The sequence below is a fragment of the Hipposideros armiger genome, unplaced genomic scaffold, assembly GCF_001890085.2.
Source record: "Hipposideros armiger isolate ML-2016 unplaced genomic scaffold, ASM189008v1 scaffold_705, whole genome shotgun sequence".
In the NCBI taxonomy this organism is placed as follows: domain Eukaryota; kingdom Metazoa; phylum Chordata; class Mammalia; order Chiroptera; family Hipposideridae; genus Hipposideros; species Hipposideros armiger.
Window position 1 is genome coordinate 964,751 of NW_017732055.1, and position 24,246 is coordinate 988,996.

At 41.0% G+C, this 24,246-nt stretch overlaps 1 protein-coding gene across 2 annotated transcripts in view; it reads right to left on the minus strand.

The window, feature by feature from the left end:
* The window catches only part of PTDSS1 (phosphatidylserine synthase 1), a 45,330-nt gene extending 24,644 nt beyond the window's left edge, over positions 1–20,686 (minus strand). The window contains exons 1-7 of one of the 2 annotated variants that reach the window (XM_019627078.1): positions 20,610–20,686; positions 17,173–17,297; positions 11,894–12,052; positions 8,216–8,367; positions 5,089–5,230; positions 3,509–3,621; positions 592–657 (exon numbers count right to left, since the gene is read on the minus strand). In XM_019627078.1, coding sequence (XP_019482623.1) covers positions 592–657; positions 3,509–3,621; positions 5,089–5,230; positions 8,216–8,367; positions 11,894–12,052; positions 17,173–17,297; positions 20,610–20,619 — 767 coding nt within the window. In that variant the 5' untranslated portion in view covers positions 20,620–20,686. The remainder of the gene's footprint in view (positions 1–591; positions 658–3,508; positions 3,622–5,088; positions 5,231–8,215; positions 8,368–11,893; positions 12,053–17,172; positions 17,298–20,609) is intronic. The other variant, XM_019627079.1, reaches the window with a different exon arrangement.
* Between the last annotated feature and the right edge of the window lie 3,560 nt (positions 20,687–24,246).

The window sequence follows — 24,246 nt, forward strand, 5'->3', positions numbered from 1 at the left end:
GAGATGATATCCCAAACTAGTCGTCAAATTCAGAGGGAATTCGAACAACCCATTTTGTATCTAATTTTTATTTCATAAAACAGGGTCTACTATTTTTTAAAAAAACAGTTTCTGTATTCTCTAGAATCTGCCAATTAACTATTCTAAACTTAAATCAGAAAAGGTGATGTTAAAAATGAAAAACATATCAAAACACCAGCAAGCCTTCACAGGACAATTATACTGAAAGGCACTTAATACAGGGTCAAGAAATAACCAAAGAAAACTGAAAACAACAAAGGAACAAGACAAACAAATGAAGAAACAAAAACTCATAGACAGACAACAGTGGTTACCAGAGGGTAAAAGGGGAGGAGGGTGGTAGAAGAGGGTAAAAGGGATCAAATATATGGTGATGGAAACAGAACTGAATCTGGGTAAACACACAATGTGATATACAGATGATGTATTACAGAATTATACACTTGAAACCTATGTAACTTTACTAACCATTGTCACTCCAATAAACTTTAATTAAAAAAAAGAAAGAAAGAACCAAAGAAATGTAGAGGCCTGAGTGTTTCTTAAACTCCACAATAATAGATTACTCACCCAAAAACCCAGCACTGTGTTCCCACGCGTTTGCACTGTGTGTCGGTGAGGTAAGCATAGTACTGTCTGAAAGGACAAAGGTGGAATTCACTGAGAGCTTCTGTAAAACCAATAAGTCAATATGGAATTCAATTACTGTCACAGAGTGAGTATAACAAAATGTCCTGCCTTCTTCCACATATTCGAGCTGCCTGGTCTAGTTCTAGTCCAGGGATTAGGAAGCCGGTGCCTGTTGCGACATTCCTGTGACAGGTTAGGAGTTCAGGCTAGGCTGGAGGGAGAGGAGCATGGTTCAAAGAGCCAGGTTATCAGCAAAGGTGGTCTTGATTCAGGGACAGGCTCTCCAAGCCTTGTGCCAGTGTAATCCCACGTGGGTGCTTCAGTCTCCTTCTCTAGAGGTGAATTCGAGGGTCACCTGCACTGTCATTAACTGTCTCCTTTGACTCTCTCCCAGGACAAAGGTTGCTGATTGTAACCAGGTAAGAAAGATATATATTTTTGGCTCTCAGGAACTGAAAGGGGACCCCGTCAGCACCTCACTGTCACTGAATGCCAATGTTACTGACAAGATGGGAAAAACGAGGCAATGACATGGAGTTGAAAGGCTTAGAACAGCACCCACCCAAAAGAAGTATGAGTCATAAATGCCAATTTAAAATTTTCCATTAGCCATGTTAAAAAAGCAGAAAGGAACAGATGAAAGTCATTTTCATAATGTGTTGTTTATCCCAATATATTGAAAACATTATAAGGAAGTGTTTTATATTGTTATTGTACTAAGTCTTTGAAATCTGGTGCATATTTTACATTATAGCACATTTCAATGTGGATTAACCACATTTCCAGTGCTCACAGCCACATGTGGTGAGTGGCTGCTGTACAAAAGGCTTAAAGTCTCATAACTACCCCGAAACGCAACCCATCCCTTCAGAAGTAGCATCTGAACCAGGAGCTCATCATCTTTTGGGGGTCACAGACTCCTGTGAGGATTTGATGAAAGCTATGATAAAGGCATAGAAAACTTGCACACAAAACTTTGCATTAATCTTCAGGAGATTCACAGATACCTAAAGCTCATCCATGAACGCTCGCCTCCTCTCCTCAAAGACCCTGGTGAAGAATTCTATCTATAAAGAATTCAGGTTTTCCTCTAACTTCACATTTTCATTACCTACTTTGCTTTTACCAATTCAGCTACTTTACCTTCTAATATATTCATCCACTATGCTGTCCTTTATACTATCAGATTAAAAGAATGTTTGCGGATATATTTTCTCAAAGCAGAGTCATGTGAAAGTCTAACCAAACAGCAAGAAAATGGAGACGTGCTGTGAATGATTTATCCTGAAGCCTATGAGCTTTTTCTCCTTTAGGGCCTGCCGTTTGCTAACTGGAATGGATGTCATAAAACCCATTAGAGCATTTCCATTTTTCTAAGAAGCTTGTTAAAGCATCTCCTTATATAGGAACTGCCTCAAGTGGTATAAGAACACAAAAAGTAGCTAATTTTTTTTACACAAAAAAGGTTCGTGCAGAAATCCATAGTATTTGGCAAAAATTTTGAGGAGCTCCCAAAAGTCAAAACATTGGATGTTTTAGTCTCTGGTTGTTTAGAAATGTTTAATAATATTGAAATTTTGTGATAAATCAGATGTGATTTGCTACTGTTTTATAAGAGATTTCTTTCCCCACTTATTGACTTATTGGTTGCTCCTAATTTTATGAAGAAACTGCTGAACGTTCCTGAAAATAATTGTGGGCCTCAAATTAAATTAAGTTTTAAATAAGGGAGGGAGGCTCTAATCCACCAAGGAAAAACAGCATTTATGAGATAACTACTTCAAGGGCTGCTGGCTTACCAACTGTTACTTTCCTGTTTGGTTAAAATACGCGTCAAAAGAAGACATGGAATTTTAGCCCTAACTCCACAGGGCCCACTGTTTCTTCTTTGGTTTGTTCAATCCAGTATTTGGAGGTTATATATAAAGAGATATCTATCTATCTATTTATCTATCTATCTATCTATCTCCAAATCTTGTATTACAAATATTGTAATAATGGATGAGGACAAGAGGTGCTGGCTTCGGGTGAGGGCTGTGTTTGACAAAGGAAAATACTACTCTCCTTGGCAAGTGAGGCCTCTACTTGTGTAGTCTACAAGCACATTAAAAATGACAAATTAAGTTACCCTACAGCTTCTGAAAGCTAACCCGTTTAACTGCTTAGTTTGTATTGGTATCAGCTGTGCAGAGATCTTTGGTGCTTCTACTGATCAATGCCAGTACTCCATATTAGTTAAAAAAAACCAAATGCCACTTCTAAATAGAAAAAAATGAAACAAATGAAAATGTTTTGCTCTGAAGTTCACTGGGATCAGTCAATGTCAAGAGACAATCTCCGGATAATGCCTCATCTCCATTACACTACACAAATCGAGGAAAATAATGGCCTGAAAATCCAAGCTTATCTCAGCTGTCCTGGAGGACTACAGGAAGGACATTTTTAAAAGGAAATTGATTTAATTGGCTCTAAAAGAGGTGAAGTCTCGTTCTAAAAATAACATCACTTAGGATTTCAGATCCACCATAAAAACATTTGTAGTTTTTAATACTCTCATTAAAAAAATACTTCAGCATCACTGCTACTCATTTCTTTTTTAATAGGATGTTAGAAGGGCAAAAAAGAACAGCAGTGAAGATTGTAACAGGGTTTGAAAATAATGGTGTGGTGTTGATTGTTCACTTCATGTTACTGAGGTCTCAGAGCAAAACATTTTCCTCATATTATGGATATATAATTCTTTAGAATGATATTTTCGTGGAAAATCTGCTAGTTTATGTGACTTCCCTTCTGCTAAACAGGAGAATACAAAGCAGGCTAACATGCTCAAATGATAGTCAAACTTATATACAATTACCTCACTGTGGGAGCCGTGATGCCACCAATAAAGAGAATTCTACACCAACTTAATGGATGACTGGCTTGGAACACAAAGATATGTTTCAGGAAGAAGGTATTCAACTCAGTCAGCTGAAAAAGAAGGAGGCATTAGTCAACCTGGTATTTCATGCTAATTCATAATCATATATTCCCTTAAATGGACATTCTACAACTAAAAATAATTGGTATGTTCACAACATTTTTAGAAAATACACTGGATGTTCCAAGGGCTGCTATTTAAACTTGGTAAAAGCCAGTACAATATGGGCACCAAACAATCAGGGGTCCAGGAGGAGGTACTGGGGTGGTAGGAGAGGCACATGGGGTCACCAGCTGTTGTCACGTTTCCTGGTTTGCATAACTGTCACTTGGGTCATGTGTGTGATCTGCTGGGCTAGTTGGGAAAGACATGCTATGAAAACAGCAGAAATCATGAAAACAAAAATTCCTGTGTACAATGGAGCACCTATGCAGCCTTATAGAAATTAGGCCAGGTCTAAAAGAAGTGCAACTATAGGAAAGTAAATCTTTACTAACCAAGAGACGCTTGAGGTATGTCACTGAGGGATGACTGTGGACTAACTAGTTCAGCACACACCTGGGACCCAGCAGATCCTCAACCAAAGGTAGTTCTTAAAAGTGGGTGTGAAGGATTGGTCCAAGTTGCACCCTGGGGCAGGGGTACTCTCCCCTGAGGTTATCATCCAAGTACAGCTCACAGAAGAGTCCTTAGCAGCACATAAGAGACTGAGGCAGGGACAAGCTCAAAGCCCTGGGCCTGGAGCCTACATTTCCTCTCCAGACTGAGCAAGGGGCAGAGACTAGGAAAGGTTACTACTTTAAGAATATGTCATATGGACAGCAGGTTCATTTCAGTGACACAAAACATTTGTCTTTTCCCATAGCACTGACTTCAAGGATACAGAATAAAAAATGGTCCACTACTTAACACCACATGTGGAAAGCTGATCACAACACAAAGCTCACACTCAGGGAAGGTGTGCTCTGTGGAATGCTGCCATTCTAGGAGCACACTGCTATCTCTTCTGAACAAATCCAAATTCCTCCTCAGTTCTTGGAACAGAAGAAAACCTATACCTTCCCTGACATTGACCTGATAAGGTAAAACTTAATCTCAATCCATTCACACTCCCATTTTCACACATACTGACTTCCCCAAACCATGGTGACTAACTACTCCCATATACTTCTATATCCACAAACTCCATTTATTGAGATGGTCATTATTATTCTCCATGTGTGGACAAGAACTGTCTTTCTTAAAAGTGACTGGGTGATGGATGCTGACAGTAGCTTTTTCAGGGAATTTTAATCTGTTTCTTATTTGTAATTCAAAGATCCATATTTTAAAATGCCTTCGTAATGAAGCAAGCCCTTAGGCATAATAACATTGCTTTGTTTAATTATCCCATATGTCAGCTACAGAATATTAGATCTTCTGAAGTATCTAGCTGGTAAGCAATGTCAACTAGCATTACCTCTAAATTCCTGGATGGTTTTTAGTTTGTTCTTAGTTCTGGGCACCTGAAAAAATACCTGCCAGATGATCATGAAAAGGTATATTCCAGCCACTCTCTGAAATGAAGATTTAGGGTCAAACCATCGGACGTAGGTCCAGCTAGCAGGAGTGAACTGGAGCACAGCCCTTTTGATTTTCCCGGTGGTGGTGTGGATGTCCCTGTAAGGAGAGAACAGCTGCAGTGAAAACCCAAAGAGATAAGGAAGGGGAAGGAAAAAACAAAACAAAAGAAGAAACCAAACCAAACCCGTGCATTGACTATTTTACAACCAATGCTCTGAACCAAAAGATTCCTTTCTATTTAAACCATCTCTCCAACAATGGTCTGCATTCACAGGTGAAGCACTGAAAGCAGCCCACTCGATGGGGAATTTCAGGGATGACAGGCACAGCACCGAGGTCAGGTCACTGCAGAGCCAGGAGAGGCCTTAATTTGTGAACTGGTGACAAAAGAAGCTGAGAGGCATTAGAGACAACCATCTGGAACCAGGCCAAGAAGAAGAAGGGTGCCAGCGAGGATCTGACCCCCACCCCGTCTGCCTCCCAGGTCAGGGCGTTTTAGTAAAATACAGAGCACACACACTCGTGAGGTCTCCCACATCATTTCCTCACCCTGATTCTTCCTCAGAAAAGTGAGGAGCTTGGGTTGATGAACAGTGATTTTTAACCTTTCTTAGTTTTAATCCTAGAAATGACTCCATTAAACAATCTCATACTCTCATGATAGACACAAACAGCCCACGTATTATTACAAATAAGAATATTTAGGCTCAGAGAGAGCAACTGGCTGGTGCAGGCTCACCTTGGAAGCCTCAGAGCTAGGTGTGCATTCCAGCCCTGTCACTAGTCCAGGAGAGCCGAAATCCAAGGTAAACAGTATTTAATGACCAGTAAAGACTCTTTAATTCAACAAAGACTTATATCAAGGAACTTTATGTCTCAGGTACTGTGCAAAGTGCTGAAGGCACAAGTGCAAACAAGCCAGGCCTTTTATTCTTTTTGGGGGAAGGAAAGAGGAACGGAAGGAAACCACGTTTGTTCCTTCATCCACTCACCTACCCACCAACAAGTACGTAGTGAGAAAATTCCACAGCAAGCAGATTCGAAGCAAAAAAGCAACAAAAAATAGAGACTACCCCAAAATAAACAAGAACTAAGAAGGACCTGTATTTTTAAAAGTGGCAAAACTTCATGGAAAGAGGTAGCGAAAGACAGGAATAAACATAGAAATACAGCATGATTGAGAATTGGAATACTTTAATAGAATAAAGAGGCTGATTCAACCTAAATTAATCTATATTTGTTTGTACATTTAATGTAACAACAACAACAAAAAACCACCAATGGGATTTTCTGTTTATTAGCTTAATCTATGTTTTGGTAACTTGACAAAATGACTCTCAAGTTGAATTTGAAGCATAAATATATGAAAGTAGGGGAGCATTATGGCAGTGCTCAAGGAGCCAGACAGTCTGACACAAATTCAGACAACTGCTTGCTAGCTGTACGTCCTTAGGCAAATTACTAAACCTAAGTCTCAGTATCCTCATCCCTACAATGAAGAGAATAATGGTGTCTACTCTACAATTGATATATGGCTCAAATGAGATACTGTTTGTAGAGGTTGTTTGGAGCAATATCCAACACAGCTGGTTTTTTACATTTTATACTGCCTTAAATTTATTTAAAAGCATGCTTTCAAGTGGCTAGTCAAAGAAAGAATTATTAACAAAAAAGATGAGGAAAACTGGTTAATTAACTGCAAAAATGCTGTAAAATCTCCCTGTCACATCATATTCCAAAATAAACTTGAGATCGATTAGATAAGTTACTTACAATAAAAAGACTTAACTATTAAAGAACTGGAAGAAAATACAGCTAACATTTACATAAACAAGAAAATTTAAAGCTTTTAAAATTTAAATGGAAAACCTACCACAAACAAAATTAGAAGAGGATGACAAAATGCAAGTCATATTTAGGATAAAATGTAATTAACCTTAATCTAAAAAAATCACTAATAAAAGAAAAAGAATCCAATAGAAACAGACTAGAAAGTTCATATCACACAATTGTATGTTAATAAAATTGGCAAAGGTTTAAAAATAAAATTCAAAGAAACAGTGAAATGAACACATATATACATTGGTGTACACGTGTGAGAAGATAAATTGGTATATTCTACAATACTTCTAAGAGTTTATTTTTAAAAAAATTAGAGATGCACAGAGATAGATGTTCAAGAATGTTCACTCTAGCCTTCATTATAAAAGTGAAAACTGTGAGACAACTAAAACATTATAAAATTAGGAAATTAGTTAAATAAGTTATGGTTTATCCATCTACTGGGACACAATGAAAGCCTCTAAAAATCACATTTTAGAAGAATATTTAAATGCTGGAAAATGTTCATACTTTGTTATAGAAATAAGATAAGATTTAAACACAATAGAAAGAACTACTACTTTCGTTATCATTACCGTTGTTCTTTTCCTCTTTATCAATGGCAGGGTTCTTGCCACAGTCAAAGTGAGGCGCAAGTTTAGAAAGGCAGGATAAAGAACGATGGAGGTGTGCACTGTCCTCCAAGGAGACAGAGGAGGAGCACGCAGCTAGTTTATAAAGTCAGAGACAACTACCTGGCGAGGTTAACAAGTGAGCCGAATCAGGAAAGAGAAGGACCAGCCAGCCTGGCCCATGGGGACACAGGTCAAACCCAGGCAGAGGAGCATGTACGGGCTCAGGAGGGAGTGGAGAAAGGGACCACAGATGTAAACTTTGTCTTAAAGACCATGAGAAGCCATCACGGGGAAATGACATGAAGAATCAGACATTCTTAAAAAGATCACTCAAGCAATGGCGTGAGGCTTTGAGGGCTTATCCTGGGGATAGGGGACTAATTAATCCTGAACGCAGGTGAGGCATAAGGATAAAAAGGAGGGGATGGATTTGAGAAAATTGTAAATGATTTAGCATTTTCTGAATGAGTGCCTGAAATTAGGTTTATAATCATTCTGAGTTTCAATTACTAATGTATAATTTATTCTTTATCATCGAAGACCGTTCTAAAATTGCATGCTACTAGAGGAGTAAATAATACAGTGTGAAAAACTGTGACTGATGTTCAGAAAGAAGATGACTCACTTGAAGCTTGCCCAGTGGTAAGTCCTCATCTCTAAAAACCGGCAAACGACCATGCCCAACCAGATGCCACCGCCGTTGCACAACAGGATGTCCAGAATGACCTGATCCCACCAGCACTCAGCAAAATTGGGCAGGAGATGCATGAAGAAAAGCTGAGAAACACAACAGATGATGGTTGTAAAAAGAAAAATTGGGATACCACATGAAAAGATAAATTTCCTTTTAATAATAGCAGGAGTGCCAAAGAAATGTATACACATGACTTGTATTCATCTTTTGTTATCGGTATATATTGAGTATTACAATTTTAATACCGCTTTTTCCTTTCTTAAAATGTGTATACATTTTTTTGACACCCTCTGTATATTGTTTTAGGAAAAGTTGTTGACATACCAGTTTTTACTAATGTATTTAAAAAATAAATAAAAAGAAGAGGAACCAGGGTCTGTGTTCTGGTTCTTGTTTTTTAAATTGTGGGTGTTTTGCAAACAGTACTAATCCAAACAGCTCTTCTTCTGACATAGGGCTTTAAAGAAATGAAGGTCCTTCTTTAAAAAATTCTACGGGTGAATTACATTGGCTAACGACAACATGAGAAGGACCCAGGAGGGGAAAAGGAGAAAAATTTTCACACCTGCCAACAAAGCATGAGCAAAATATTCAAAGTTAGCAGCTTGATATTCAGGCTGTGCATTTTAGAAACATTCCAAAGATATTTGGGTAAAACAGTGAGTAAGCTATAAAAGGAGACAGGTTAGGTCTTGATGACATGATGGAGGAAACTGATAGCTTAATAGGAAATCTCGCACTAACTGATTCACAATAATACTAATCTTTTATTAAGCTCCTGTGATGTGCTAGGTGGTGAGAGAAGAAGGAAGTCAAGGTTCTTGATCTCAAGGGCAAGAGTGAGATGGTTATCCAGAACCACAAAATAAGGTAGGCTGTGGCAAGTGTTACAAAGGTGACATAAATGGAACATGGTGGGGACAAGACAGATGCATTCTGACAGATGGCAATTGGAACAGGCTTCTGGGAGGAAAACATATAGGAGTGGGATCGTTAAAGACAGAAATGACTGGTTTCAAGAGACAGAGATGAAAACATTCTAGAAAAGGGAACAGTAAAGTCAAAGGTGGCACAGAAGTCTATTATGGAAATCGTTTTGTTCAAAACAAAGGGCCTATCAGCTGTGTCCAGAGCAGAATGCCCTGTTGTGTGAAAGCCCATTTTAAGGTCTGCAATTCCAGAGAAATCGCCTGAGAGTTCTCTGGAAAGAGGCAACCCGTAATTACAAATGTCTGAAGTAATATAATGAACACCACAACATAGAACTATTCATGAAAGCATTTGGTAGACTATAAAACATTACAAATATGAGAAGTTTGCCTTCTTAACATGCCTGCTGCCCAGAAGATTCAAAACAGCTACTGCATGTGATGGTTTGTGGCTGCGTTTCTGAACCCAGGTGGGCCAGGCACTTTCCATGAGATACAGTCCCAGGTTCCCAGCTATGAGATGGAGCGTTAACTCTTGCCCTTAGGGAAGAAAGAAGCTTCAGCAGAAGTTGACGACACGTATTTGCTGAAATAAAGCTATGCAGGGGAGTGGGCTGTGGAGGACATATTATTCTTCAGCCTAAGGAGCTTTCCTGGAAAGTACCAGATTCTAAGGATGAGATGGGTCCCTGAGAGACCTGAGTAGGGGGACCTGGAGGTAGGAGCATTCATTCCTTCACGAGGGGTTTGGGAATTATCTGCCACCTGTGAGGCAAAGCATCTGGGACTATGGAGATATGGGCCCTGCCCTCTCGAGGCATAATGTTTAGCAGAAAAGAGACACTTATCAAGTATGTAAAATGTGCTGAGCATTTCAAAGGAGAAGGTCCAGGAGCTCTATTTCTGGTGTACCAACATGGAACACAGCCAACGGAGGGAGCAAGGAAGAGAGGTAACAGCTTGGGGGAGGGCTCTGTGGGAGGAAAGAGCAGTCTCTGAGATAAAGAAAGCAACGATGGCCGGAGCACAGAGAGCAAGGTGGGGGGGCTCTCGAGGAGGCTGGGGAGGTGGGCCAGGGCCAATTAATATCAGGCCTTGTAGGCTGGGTCACAAGTTTGGATTTTGTCTTAACAGTAATGGACAAACACTACAGAGTTATTAGGAGGACAAGAACGTGACTGGGTTGAGGTCTGAATAGAGTCACTTCGTCAAAAGATAGTATGAAGGGAAACGAGTAATTCAGACAAGAGATGACAGTGGGTTAGATAAAATGGGAGCAAAGGTGCGGAAAGACTTAAATGAACTGGAAGGTGTTCAGAAAAGAGTCTATAGGACTTGGGGATGACAGGACGCTGAGGAGCGGGCAAAGGAAGGTGCAGGAGGTGTAGTCTGTGGTGTGAGGGAAGAGGAAGAGGAGGCCGAGAAAGGCCAATGCCTTGCACAAGGTCACACAGCGGCCAGGTTATGAAGGTGCCTGGAAGTCACAGAGGCAGAACATGCTAAGAGAGCAGGAACATGGGCTACACAGCGGGGATCCAATCTTGGCTCACCTCACGAAGCAACAAGCCTCTGAGCTCTGGTTCCCTCAGGTGTACATGGGGCACAGACACTGGCTTTTCTAGTTTATGGTGAGGATTTAGGATGATGTATGTACAATGTTGGCCAATGTTATGGATTGAATTGTGTCACCTCAAAATCTGTATGTTGAAGCCCTAACAGAGTCATTACACATATAATTAGTTAAGCGGTCATACTGGAGTAGGGTGGGTCCCTAATCCAGTATGACTGGTGGCATTATAAAAAACAAAAAACGCCATGTGAACGCACACAGGGAGAATGCCATGTGAAGAGGAAAGCACAGATTGGGTGATGCGCCACAAGCCAAGAAACACCAAAGATGGCCAGCAAACCATGAGAAGCTAACAGGGAAGCCTAGTGTAGATTCTCCCTCACAGCTCTCGGAAGGAGCCAACACTGCTAACACCCTGAACCTGTAGTTCTAGACTCCAGGGTCATGAGAGGCACGTTTATATAAGCTATATCCAAGTGGCATGCTTCTGTAAGTTAGGGTCAGGATAATAATGACAGGCACCGAGAAATATACTTGTGCACAAGGCCAAATTTTGTTCCTTGGGAATAAAGATAGCTCAACAATAAATGAATTGGTTCCCAAAATTTCATTTTACTAATAGTTTTCAAGAATGTATCTCTTTCATTCATCAAATGAGAATGAGACTACTTTCAATTACTGAGATATTAAAGCTATACTGGGAATCCATTTTTCAGTTACAAAGTATCATGGATGGCCCTATAAATCCTAAATACCACAATCCTATTTATCTCAAACTAGAAACTAGTTAGTGAATAAACTACCTACTGACTTCTAAGCAGATCTTATTACCCTTTGTTTGTCTCACTTGGGATTTCAACTTCATTCTTTAGCTTTATTTCATTTGTTTTTCTTTAAGGTTTGTGAGATAGAAGCAGACTTGAAGTTAACAAGGAGTTATTTTTTCCCCACAAAGCTATAAAATGTTCGTAGAGGGTGGTTTAAATACAGTTTTGTACCACAGGGGCTGGAGAACAGACTGCTTGACTGTTAACTAACGGACTGTCTTCTTCCTACATATAAACTATCCACACTGCAGGGTCTAGATAATGGCCCATCCCCCCTTCTTACCTCCGTTAGCTCCCACGTAATACTGATGGTCCAGCAGAGACCATAACTACGGATCAACAAGGCCTTCATAGCCCAACCCCAGAAATGTCCAAATGCAAATATATCAAAATGGCTGATAATCCTCTCCCAGGTGATAACATGGCAGTTCACAGCATACTCCTGTTTAAAGTAAAAAGAAAAATAATTAATGATACTCTAAAATTCAACTTGCTTCCAGGATTCTCATAATAAATGGGAACTGATATGACCTTGATAACTAACATATGTCCTGCTCAATAAAAAAAAAGTTTTAATAACTGAAGATTCTTGAGGAAAAATGGACAAGCATTAAAACTTATAAATTAGAATTGCTTTGGTCTGAATTGCAAAAGCTGGGTTAAAATGAGAAACAAAATGATTTTACAAAGGCTTAACACATCCTAAAGAGACTACGTCACCTGACCATAGGGAAACTATGTTAAGGCCAGTAACAAAAACATAATAAAATGCCAATAAAAAAGGAATAAGTCGAATCTCAACAAGATTGGAAATTTAAAAAGATGTGTCTAAATATCATGGATTAAGAAAGAAATCATAGGGGCCGGCCTAGTGGCTCAGTTGGTTAAGAGCTCGCTCGAGAGTGTGAGCTCTGAGCAACAGTGGTTCGAGTCCAGCCCGAGCTGAGCTGCCGCTGAGCTGCCAACAGGTGGCAGGATGGCTCAGCTAAAAAAAAAAAAAAAGAAACAAAATATATTCAGTATTAAATGAAAATGAAAATGCTGTTTTATAAAAAAATGATGAGATGCAGTTAAGCAGAACTTAGAGGGAAATGTATCAAAGCCTTAAATGCTTATATTGAAAAAGTTGAAGCATTCAATTTCAGAAATTAGAAAAAATAGAATGACCTCTCCACTCCAAAATATATCAGATATTACATAACTTAAATATAAAAAATTATAAAGCTTTTAAGAATTTTGGTTCCATTTCTAATATCTTTTTGTTTTTAATACATCCTTAAGTAATGTGAAGTCAACATTACTTAATGGAGGAAAGGGAAAACTCTGCCTACCTCCCAACTGGTCTGAGGGCTGATCTCCATGGCTCTATCCTCTCCTCCGCTGCCCGACAACCCAATATCAAGTCCTATTCATTTTAGCTCCCCAAGCATTTCTTTTCTCCATCTCACCAACACTATTATTCCTTGCTTATCATGTCCACAATAGCTTTGAAAACTATGAAATGTTTCAGGTATTCAAAAAAGTGCAGATGACGTTCTAATAAGTACTTGAGTACCTACATCCAGCTCAAAACTATAGAGATTTTTAACTGGTCTCTGTATTCACTTTTGCTTCCTGTAACTGACTCTCTATGAACAAAATGATTTCTCAGATGATGAATCAGATCATTTTGGGGGTGTGTGTGTATGTTTGTGGGGGCGGGGGGCTGGGTAAGGCATCCTTCCCAGTGTAGAAGGATCGCCATACTACACGCTGCAGGCCTCCTGTCCCCCTCTCACTCACTCTCTCATTTCCAAGGTTGGTAACCATGGAAGAAGAAAGAACATATGAACTCCGACGTCTTTGGAAATTATTTGCCTGCACATGCCACAGAGAGTTCTCATCTGCTCCTTCCTTTTGGAAAAAGCTGTGGTTGTCCAATGGGATGGAGAGAAGAAGCCTGACTAACTCAGCGGGGAAAGGAGGCTGTATTATAATAGCAAGGGCACATGGCCCAGGTCTAAAGCCATCCGCTCCATTGTGCTTTCACCAGGAAGAAATCAGTTGATATTCGGCACTCTTTTTTGTTTCCAAACTCGACTGAAGATGGGGTATTATTAATTGACCCCCTAAACCACCAACCTTCCATGGCCTTTTACAGCCTTCAATTACATTCAGAATAACATCCAGACTCCTTATCTGAATCTCCCCAGCCTCAGGAACTGTGCTCCTCTGCCTTTGGATTTCTACTCTTCTTTAGCTCTTGACTGATGCCAGTTCCCTCAAGTCAGGGCCTCCTCACTGGTCATTCCCCCTTCCCAAATAATGGCCCCAACCCCCTACCCTCACTTTGCTTGGCCAACTCCTCTTAACTTTTTAGTTGTCAGCTTGAACATCAGGTATTCATGGAAGCCTGACTTGCCAGACTTCCCAGACTAGATTAGGTCCCTTCTGTAAGTTCTAACAGCACCCATGTCTTACCCTTTATTGCACTGCACACATCTATAATCATTATGCTTTCTTGGTTCTATGACACATTCTTTACACACTGGAATAGTTAAAGAATTGGGATGAAAATTCCAATATATTACAATGGTTGGTGCATTTAATATAAGGTTTCTTTTTCTTCCCCTGCCCAAAAGTCATACCTACAATTGATGGCACATCTTAAAATCGATGTTGACTTCCTGACCCCCAATGATCAATCTTACTGTCATGAAAAGAGACACAACCAGACAGCATGCGCCTTCTAGTGTGATACACAGCACCACCTATGAAGTAGTCCCACCATAGGACATAGAACTGAACTGGAATCTGGAATCAGCTTCGACATCTAACATCCAATTTACAGGAAATACGGGACACACAGCAATACGTTAGATGATACCCTGAAAATTCAAGCTGCAAAATCCAGATGTGAGAAACTCTACAGAATAAACAATGTGGTTTCTTTGACTAATGAATTTCAAGGTAAAAAGAGGTGGGGAGGGACTACAGATAAAAGAGATTTGAGAGCTGTAGCAAATGCAATGTGCGAACCTTGTCTGGATCCTATTTTGAACAAATCAGCTGTAAAAACCTTTATGAGGTGATTGGGGAAATGTGAACACTGACTGCATGCTGTTAATTGTTAAGCAACTGATAATGGCACTGCAGTTATATTGAAGAAAAAAGTCTGTTTATCTTTGATATATCTGAGAACTGTTTCAAAATAATCCAAGATGTGAGGGGTAAAAATGAAACAAGATTAGGTAATGTATTGATAAAATGTTTGGAAGTGTTGAAGTTATCTTGAGTGTAAGAAAAAGAGCCAACAATTATTTGTTCTATTAGCTTCTTGTAGGCTCTAAGCTCCGAGAGGACAGGGAGTGTGCCTGTCCCCTTTTCCCACTACCACCAGCACCGTGTCGAGCACACAGGAAAAACTTAGTACGTATTTACTAAATGGAAGACTGCTGGTTCAGACAACCCAATTTACAAATGAGATGTGCTCTGAAAGCTTGTCTGAAGCTTAGAACACATATTTTTAAATAGAGTTAATATTTAGAAAAGCAGCAAACTTTCCAGACAATTATACACACACACACACTACTGCCTCTAAAAAGATTTCAATGACCCCCCCAATCCTATTTTATTAATTTAACTGTAAGAAAAAAGGGTGTGTGAATTTCAATGTGCGGTACCCGTCATGGACTTGAGCCTATCAAGATTCGGAGTAGGTGGCAGCACTGAAGAAGTAAGGAGAGCAGATGGCCCTGGGAACCAGGGAACTATAGACTGTCTGTCTTGCATAAAGATATTTCTCCTTACCACAATTCTATCAAAAGGAAGGTGTTTCTCCAGAGCCATCAATGAACAGGTCCTTAGAACTATGAGAGATTACTTTAAAGAAGTAGAAAGTGGTTAGATATCAGAGATAAAGACTGAGGTGTTTCAGCACCAGCTGGAACCCTAAAAGCTGAAAACAGCCTCATGCTTTGCTTTTCTAGCAAGAAAGAGTTTGCCAATACTTGAAAGCTAGATTTCAAAAGCCAGTTTCAGCTCTTTTGGGGCTGTCACTGTGACAATCAGATGTCCCTGTGATGTCAAATTCCTAAGGAAGCTAGATGTCAAAAGCATTATTGGATTTAACCTCCCCACCTTGCTGTGAGAAAGGGATCAACAGAGACTCACCTGGAAATCCACATACAAGCCAGTTTACTTTGTTCAAAGCCCAAGGAAATTGTGGGGGAAAATATCTTATCTGAGGTATCCTTCTCTTAATCTCTATTTCATAAACTTCTGTGAACGTCAAAGCACTTATTATTACAATTACATACATGAACTATATACTTGAGGACCAGTGCAAAGGGAAAATACAGGTTTCAAAGCCAAAGGGATCCTACTAGCTTGTGCTCTGAGTGAGATACTCTTCCTTTTAAAGCTTCTATTTCCTCCTCGGTAAGATGGGGTATTAATGCCGGACATGCATGTGAGAGGCTTATACAGACTCAATAGAAAGCCCAGCACAGTGCCTGGCAGAACAGACAACCCACAATCAGTCACTGCTATCATCCTCACCATAACCGTCATAATTGTTACTGTCATCATTAGAAGCTGTAAGTCACCCTGTGCCATCCTCTTCCGTAGAGTAAGAAACCCCAACAGACTTTTCTCCCTGAGATTTTTAAAGTAATTTTTGGCATTCTTATTTTCGGCTATAGGATGTGTTTTATAAAAGTTGAAGAAAAAAATCTGGAAACGGCATTCCAAGGGTCTGACCAATCTCAACTATGGTAGAAGGATTTTCTCAGACCATTTATTAAGTCCCTTCTCATGTTTCTTATTAAACAAGGGCCTGTTCATGGCCCAAATGCCTGTTCTCCTTTTCTGAGCATCACTAGCTTTTTCTTCAATCTGTACCAAATGTTAGGCATTAAAAAAGTGGGGGGCAGGGGAGGAGGAGGGTGGAAGAACAGCATTATAGTATAAAATAGTCAGTAGTTTTAGCCAAGGATAAAATTATTTTTTGTGGTTTAATAAAAATAAAGAATGCAGTGGCGTAAATCACAACGACTGGCCCTTCATGGCAAGCAGGTGGGAAGGATCATGGCATCACGGCCAGAGTGGGGAGCAGAGGTGCCGAGGGTGACACTGCTGGTGCAGCCACCGCCGCAGCCATCACTGAAAACCTGGTGTGTGCAAGGCACCGTGCTAGGCCTCGTAGATAATGTTGCTTCATTTCATTCACAGTAAACTCCCAAAATAAATATTATTATTTCACTTTATTAAAAAGAGAACAGGCTAACAAATGCGTTGACCAGAATCCTACAGCTAACAAGTGACAGAGGCAGAATCCACACCCAAGGCCATCGGATGACAATGTCCACTGTTCCTACGGTCCCCCTTTACTCCAAGTGAGGATTTCATTTCCTTGACTTTATCACTCATAGAAACCACACACCTACCTTAACCTGCCCAGAGACCTGGTTTTTACATGTCTACACAGGAGATACAGCAAAAGAACAATTTAGAATGTACAACCAACTTCCTCCTATAACCAAGAGCCCACCAATTTCTCTGAGACCACCGGCCAGTACATACCATGACATCTGCTTCCCTCGTGGCGTATCGAAGATTCGGATCTAGCCAGTACATTAGGGATTTCACCTGCTCAAAGTTCAGGAAGAGGAGGAAGACCAGGAACAGGAAGTAGAGCACACTGAGTCCTGAGGGAAGCAGAAACAATCTCACATTGAGGAAAGACTCAGGTGTCAGACACACAGCACACATTAGACTCAAATCACTTATGGCCAAAGCAGACAACTGATTTGTAACACAGTGTGTTGAGACCCCCATTACAATCTGGTATTCCCTTTGATGAGAGTCTGATACTCAGTCCTAATTCAGATTTACAGGGTCAGTGAAATTTGATGAGAAAATGACGCTTAAGCTGAGACTTGAAAGACGGACAGACAGAGGGTGTGTGGGTGGGGGGGAAGGGTGGATGCAGCATTCAGGCAGAGAAAGGTATTTAGGTAAGTCCCTGGAAAGAGAAACATCTGGGAGCTGCCACGTGGCTGGGGTGATGGCAGAAAAGGGAAGGCAGTCAAGTAGCACTGAAGTGACAGTCAGGGCTTGGCAACCATGGCAAAGGTTTCAGATTTTACAATATCTTAAGTGAAACAAGGAACACTTGATGGATTTTAAATAGGGAACAAGGTGATCTAGGTAACATTTTACAAAGTTGACTCTGGTTGCGGTGTGGAGGGTGGAGAGAGGCGGGCAAAGCTGAGTGTGGACAACCTAGTTTGGGGGCCACTTCAGTGGGGACAGGCATGAAGTGCGAGAGGTGGCTCCTGGGCAACTCATCTTACACCCAATATTAGCCCTTGTAGGCATTATGTTACTATCACGTCATATCATAACTGGTATCCTAATAATCATCTCACGTCATTTAAAAATAAAGTTAATCTACTTTAAGAAGGCAAAAGCCTGTAAATATATTTTAGAAAGATTTAAAAACCAACCACCAGTGGCTTTGTCATTTCTCTTTCTGTCAAACCTGCTGGAATTAAAATGCTAATGTAAGCCATCTAGACACTGTGATGCAAATGACCTTGGATCACAGCACCCCATCCAAATTTGGCTCAGCACTAATCCGCAATGAGCCACTCGAGGAGAGAATACCAGTGGCTGGAATGGAATCCCGATAATGGCTACCATGCCAGGCCTTCCAACAGGGAGCTCCTGGTCCCGGGGGAGCTGGGAGCAGGGGCTTGAGAGTAGCATGGCCCACCCAGGGCACAGGAAGCACATTTTTAGGCATGTAGGTATGTGGTCCTCCTCGGGTTTGTATTTATGTACCAGTTATTTTTACAAATTTTCACCTCAAATGCCCCCCACTACACCTTTTTATTATAATCCTTTCAAAATAATTACTTTAAGACAGAAAAAAAGCATCTGTGGAGCAGGGGTTTTTAAACTGGAGTTCATGGTTGGGCTTCAAGGTCTGTGAAGCCCAGATATGATATGTAGAACTGTGTGTGTGTGTATATATGCATGTGAGTCTATAGCTACCAAATTATCAAAGGGCTCCATAATCCCAAAAAGATCTCAGGTAAGGAATAAAACTGCTCATTACCTATAATGAACCACTTAAAATAGAAAAAACTCAGATGTAGCCAACTAGCTGAAAATAACTTCAATCAGCAATACTATTAACTTCAATATCAAGATGTAGTATTGTAGGGGCCTAGGCCCAGACCCTGGGCTGGGGAGGCTGTGCCTTGGGCCAGACAGGCTCATTTTGGACATGCCCCCGCCCTAAGCAATAAGAAAAAGTCATACTTCAGCTGAGCATAGCAGAACATCCTGTTAAGCTAGCTAGACTAGTAGGATACGGTCATAACTGACAGTAAAAGCTCCTCTTTGCAATTAGGTTACAACAATAGATTATTTTACAGATTATCCATTTTCACACCTAGCTCAGGACGTTTTGCAAAAACTAACTGCTTTTTTGCTTCTGTACACTTGCTTCTGCAAACTCCCGGAAATTAAGCCCCTATAAAACTTCCACCCTCCAAGACCTCGGGGCTGTTCTCCTCTTGCAGAGTGAGGCGGTTGCCAGGCTTGGCTGAATAAAGCTTTTGGAATGAAAAACTCTGTCTCTCAGGTCTTTACTAATGAGCAAGGACCTAACAGTACGATGCAACCAGGATTATCTTTTTAAAAATGTAAATGAATCATGTCACTTCTCTGCAAAAAATCCTCCCATGACTTCCTACTGTTCATATCCACAATCCTTACTGGCCCACAAGCCCTGTTAGGCTTCCATCTACACCCAACTCTGACCACTCTCTCACTACTCCCCAGAGGGCTGCAATGCCCTGGCCACACTGGTCTGGAACACACGAAGTTTTTTCTAGCTGGGGACCATTTTCGTAGCAATTCCTTGGCCTTGCCGCCCACCTCCCACCTTTGCATTCTTAGATCCTTCTTTGCATGCAAATTTTCGATTAAGTGGCCGCCTTCAAGCCTCCTGTCCCACACAAAAAGCAGCCACCCAGCCCTTATCACCTCGTATGGTTTTAATAAATGTCCTAACATTTAAACAACAGCTGATATTTTTGATTATTGATTTGTTTAATAGTTTGTCTGCTCTAGTTGTCCTCCCTCCTTGGGGCCCTTCCCCACTGGAAGGGCCGCTTCCGGGCTCTGTCTGGCCCCCTTGTGCAGCCTCAGGGCCAGAGCAGCCTGCCACACAGAGGCACTCAGTGAACCCCTGCTGAACGAATGATGAAGACTGACCACTAAATTCAAAGAAATTTACTTATGATCTCTGAATATTGAAAGAAAAACAGGCAACCTTGAGCAAAACATCCATTTTAGGGTCCTTTTGGGTAAGATTACATTTTCGTAAGTTAAAATAATTTATTTGCTGTCTTATTTAGGCTAGATGAAACCAATATCTATAGTTCTGAAGATTTGTTTTAAAATCCATTCAGGTGATTAGACTATTTGGACTAGAAATGAAATGAAAATAAGACATCCAATATTTATATTAGATGCTTATCACTAAACCTTAGTTCAAATCAGAGTTCTTTGTCTAAAGACTCCCTTTTCCAAGTTCTTTCTCACTCATAACAGTGAGGAGATTGCTGGGTTTTCAGTCCTCCTGGTGCTGATGAGACCAACATGCTCAAAGGACGCACTTGAGCTTGCACTAGCGAAGAGAAACATGAAGATGCATGAAGAAAAACAAGACTTATGTATTCCCTACGTCAAATCCTGTGTATATTAAGAGACAACAGCATAAGAAAGGGGTAAGTGGAGTTGAAACAATTCACATGTATGAAAATTTTAGTTATCACCAGTACTTGGTTTTATGGCAAAGATTTCAGTAAAAAATTTACATTAGGAACACCAAGAAGTAAAAAGCTATCAAGTTTTACTGTAGAGTGGTAAATAACACTGCTTTGATGATATACAGAAAAAGATTTTAAAAAGTAGAATATATTATCAAATCTAATGTAACTCACCAAAAACCATTCGCCATAAGGCCGGATGAGGTCGAGTAAACGGACCTGCGGAGAGAACACTGTAGGGTTAGAACAAAATGATTTCAAACAGAGACAAAAACTAGAGAATGGGTTGCTGATCTCCATAAATAATAAATAAAAAGCTCTCCACTGTTAAAATTCTTTTTCTACACAGATACTTTGAGGTCAAAGTCTAGGCTGAAATGTTTTCTCCATATTGTAACAACCATAGCCACAGTCATAACAGCCACCAATCTCCACAATAGTTTTTTGTTTTGTTTTGTTTTTTAATTTTTTCTTTAGAACTCAGACCATTATTTTCAAGGAAACAATGTTATAACAGTGAGTAGGTTACCAGGCTAGCCTTTAGGTATACATAATACATATCATACTTAACAAGTGAAATCTCCCTGCTACACAGGAGCTCCAGGAAAAGAGGTTCTGGACTTTGTGTGTACTTGTGGGGGGACAGGGGCAGGCTGAGGACTCTGACTCTGAAAATGAAAGAGAGAATTACTGTGCTTTGAAAATCAGTGATGTGGGAGTGAAACTGAAGACAAACCCTTTGAGCACTGGAACAGCCTAGTGCAGATCATGAACTGTGGTAACGTAATAGCTTTTACCCGGCAACCCGTTTCCTCTACACAGGTGCAGATTCCACACAATGAAAACAAATTTCACAGGACGAAGCTTACTCTTACTCTAAGTGATACACCAATAGTTTTTATTTTTTGCTTCATTAAAAAAAAATAGAAGATAAGCAAGCAAGCTGGGCCTTGGTCCACCACTTTGATTTACCACCAACTGAAGGTTACAACTCGCAAATGGTGAACACTGTCCTAATGGGCACCTAACCTATCTGGGGCTACCCACACTTTTGAGGCAGCCTTCCTACACTTGGGAGAATATCCAGCGTTATGGATACCATATCTCTGGGGGAGATGCCAGAGCTTGCTGCCCAGCTTTCTTTATAACCAGTGCTCAGTTCTTCAGTTGCACACGTCCGACTTGACCTCAGGAGCTGGCGATAGCAGAGGTAAATATGTAGAGCTTTCTTCTCCTTCTCACCGTTACTCTCTGGCCCTGGCCGGCAGGGAAAGTGGGAAATGGCGCTGCTCACACTGGTGAAAGTGGCACTGGTGATTGTGGCAGTGGCAGTTCATTAGAATTTGCTGCAGAAGTGACAGTGGGACAGACTATGCTCACTGTGGTTTCCTCATTATACAAGTTCTGAGTGACATGAGCTTGCCTGGGGGCCAAGTTTTCTAACCTTCTATGATTCCTCCTTGAGCCATCCAATATCCTGTAATAGGATTTTTAATCAGCAGAGTCAGCTTCTGTTGCTTGCAACCTGGAATCCTACCTGAAGCAAATATTACATTGTAATTTTTTATCCTGAAACTCACTCTAAAATCTCTTCTTACAGACTACATTAAACCATATTTTAGCAGCTTTCTTTTTTTAAAAAAATTTTATTGGGGAACTGGGGGAAGGGGAACAGCATTGGAGAATCGGGGGAGGGGAACAGACAAGTTGCTGTGCTTTTGTTCTGCAGTCTCGTTGTGGAGGACATTGCTTCACTGGCCATGTTGGTATTATCATTGCGCTCTTCCCGGGTGAGGCAGATCGGTCGCTGGCCTCTGGATGGCTGCTCAAGGCAGCTCTTGGCAGCTCACGCCGGCTGCTGGCCACTCACAATAGCTTATGGCAGCCCACTGCCGAAGGGGCTGCAGCCTATGCCCTCGTCGGTGACTCACGGCAGCCAAGCTCCAGGTCAAGCTGTTGTTCACCATCTTAGCTGCAGAGGGCAGTGTCACTGGCCCCGATGTGGGATCCGAAACAAGGCCCTGCTGCTCAGAGCTGGTGTCCCAAGTCAGCTCTTAACCAACGCGCCATTCGGCCAGCCCATTAGCAAATTTCTTTTGATGAGTCAAGTTCATAATTAGGAAAATCAGTTACAAGTATCCCCCAACATCCAATTCTACTCAATTCCTGAGTTTTAGATGGTGAGGGTTCAGAAGGTAGTTTAGGTTCCTGAGAGGCTCTGCTTTATCTAAATTAATTTGGTGTTTGAGTTTTAGATGGCAAGTAGTGAGAGCTCAGAAAACGAGGGATTTGCTTAAAAGTTTATCCAAATCTGTTCATTATCTGAGTTCTGATAGCAAAGGCTCAGACAGCAAGAACTACCTGTAGTCTTTTTAATCATCTGCTCCTGTCTCAGAAAAGCATAGAAACCAGAATCCTCTTTTAGGTAACATAATACAGTTAACTTTCTTCAAAAGTTATTGGAAAACTGATGGCTAAAATTGCCATCTTTTCAGTAATTTTATGTTCCTCATGTTTTTCTTCACTGACTTTTGGTTGATGTCTCTTGACTTGTCATCATGAATAAATGACCTTTGTACTATGATGGCTTTCTGGCTTGAAAATATGACTTCATCCAAACCACTGAATTAACCTTCAGATCTAACATGGGACCCCAGCTTTCTCACTCTTACAAGGTCCAACTCTCAAGTTTTATGACCTATTATTTGCTTTGCAACAAAATTCCATGACCAAACAATACTTAAATTCATACAAGTAGTGTCATTCTCAAGAGCAATCATAATATTAATTTAAAATAGTCAGCAGTACTTTCCTAAGCACTCGCTGTGTACCAGGCTGGGGCCTGAGTCACCCCACACATTGTCTCTTAGTTCTCCTGACAGCTGGGTGATGAGGGTGGTGCCATCACCCCCATTTTACAGAGGACACTGAGCCTCAAGGGGTTTTCCCAGTCACCCAGCTCACAGGACTCCCCTCTGGTCTGAGAACACATATGTACTTTCCCATCAACTCTGTCAGACCTGGGACAGCTCAAGAGGAGGAGAGTAGAGGGAGAGCTGAGGGTCTGAGCCACGACCATGTCAGGGCCAGGAGAGCAGGGAGCGGAGCAAGCTGGTAAGTGGTACTGAGTTGCTGTAATGTGGAATTGATAAAAAAGGTCAGGAGGGCCGGTCGAGTGGCGCATTGGTTAAGAGCTGGCTTGGGATGCCAGAGGGCCCCGGTTTGGATACACATATGAGGGCCAGTGACACTGCCTTACACAGCTAAGATGCTGAACAACAGCTCAACCTGGAGCTGGGCTGCCCTGGGTCACTGGCGATGGCATAGGCTGCAGCCCCTGCTGCAGTGGGTTGCCATGGGCTACTGTGTGTAGCCAGCAGCCAGGGTGAGTGGCCAGCAACTAGACTGAAGAACAAAAGGACAACAACTTCTCTGTTCCCCTTTCCCCAATTTCCCAACAAAAATCTTAAAAAAAAAAAAAAAAAGATTCCATGATCTACCATCATAATCAGTTCCCTAAAATGCCTCCAACGTCATCAGCCCCTCTCCCTCTGTTGTACTCGGGACCCCCAGTCTGGTTGAACCCTAGCATCTCTTACCCATGCCTCAACCCAAGCTACTAAACACTGCAAGAACACCCCACAATACAAGCAAACCGGTATCCCTTTAAACTTAAGCTCTTATCCACAAAATATTGACTTGCTACTTTTTTCTAGAACAGTGGTTCTCAAACTTTAGCTAGCATCAGTCACCTGCAGGGCTTCTTAAAACACAGAGGGCTGGGCCCCACCTCCAGTTTCTGATCAGGTAG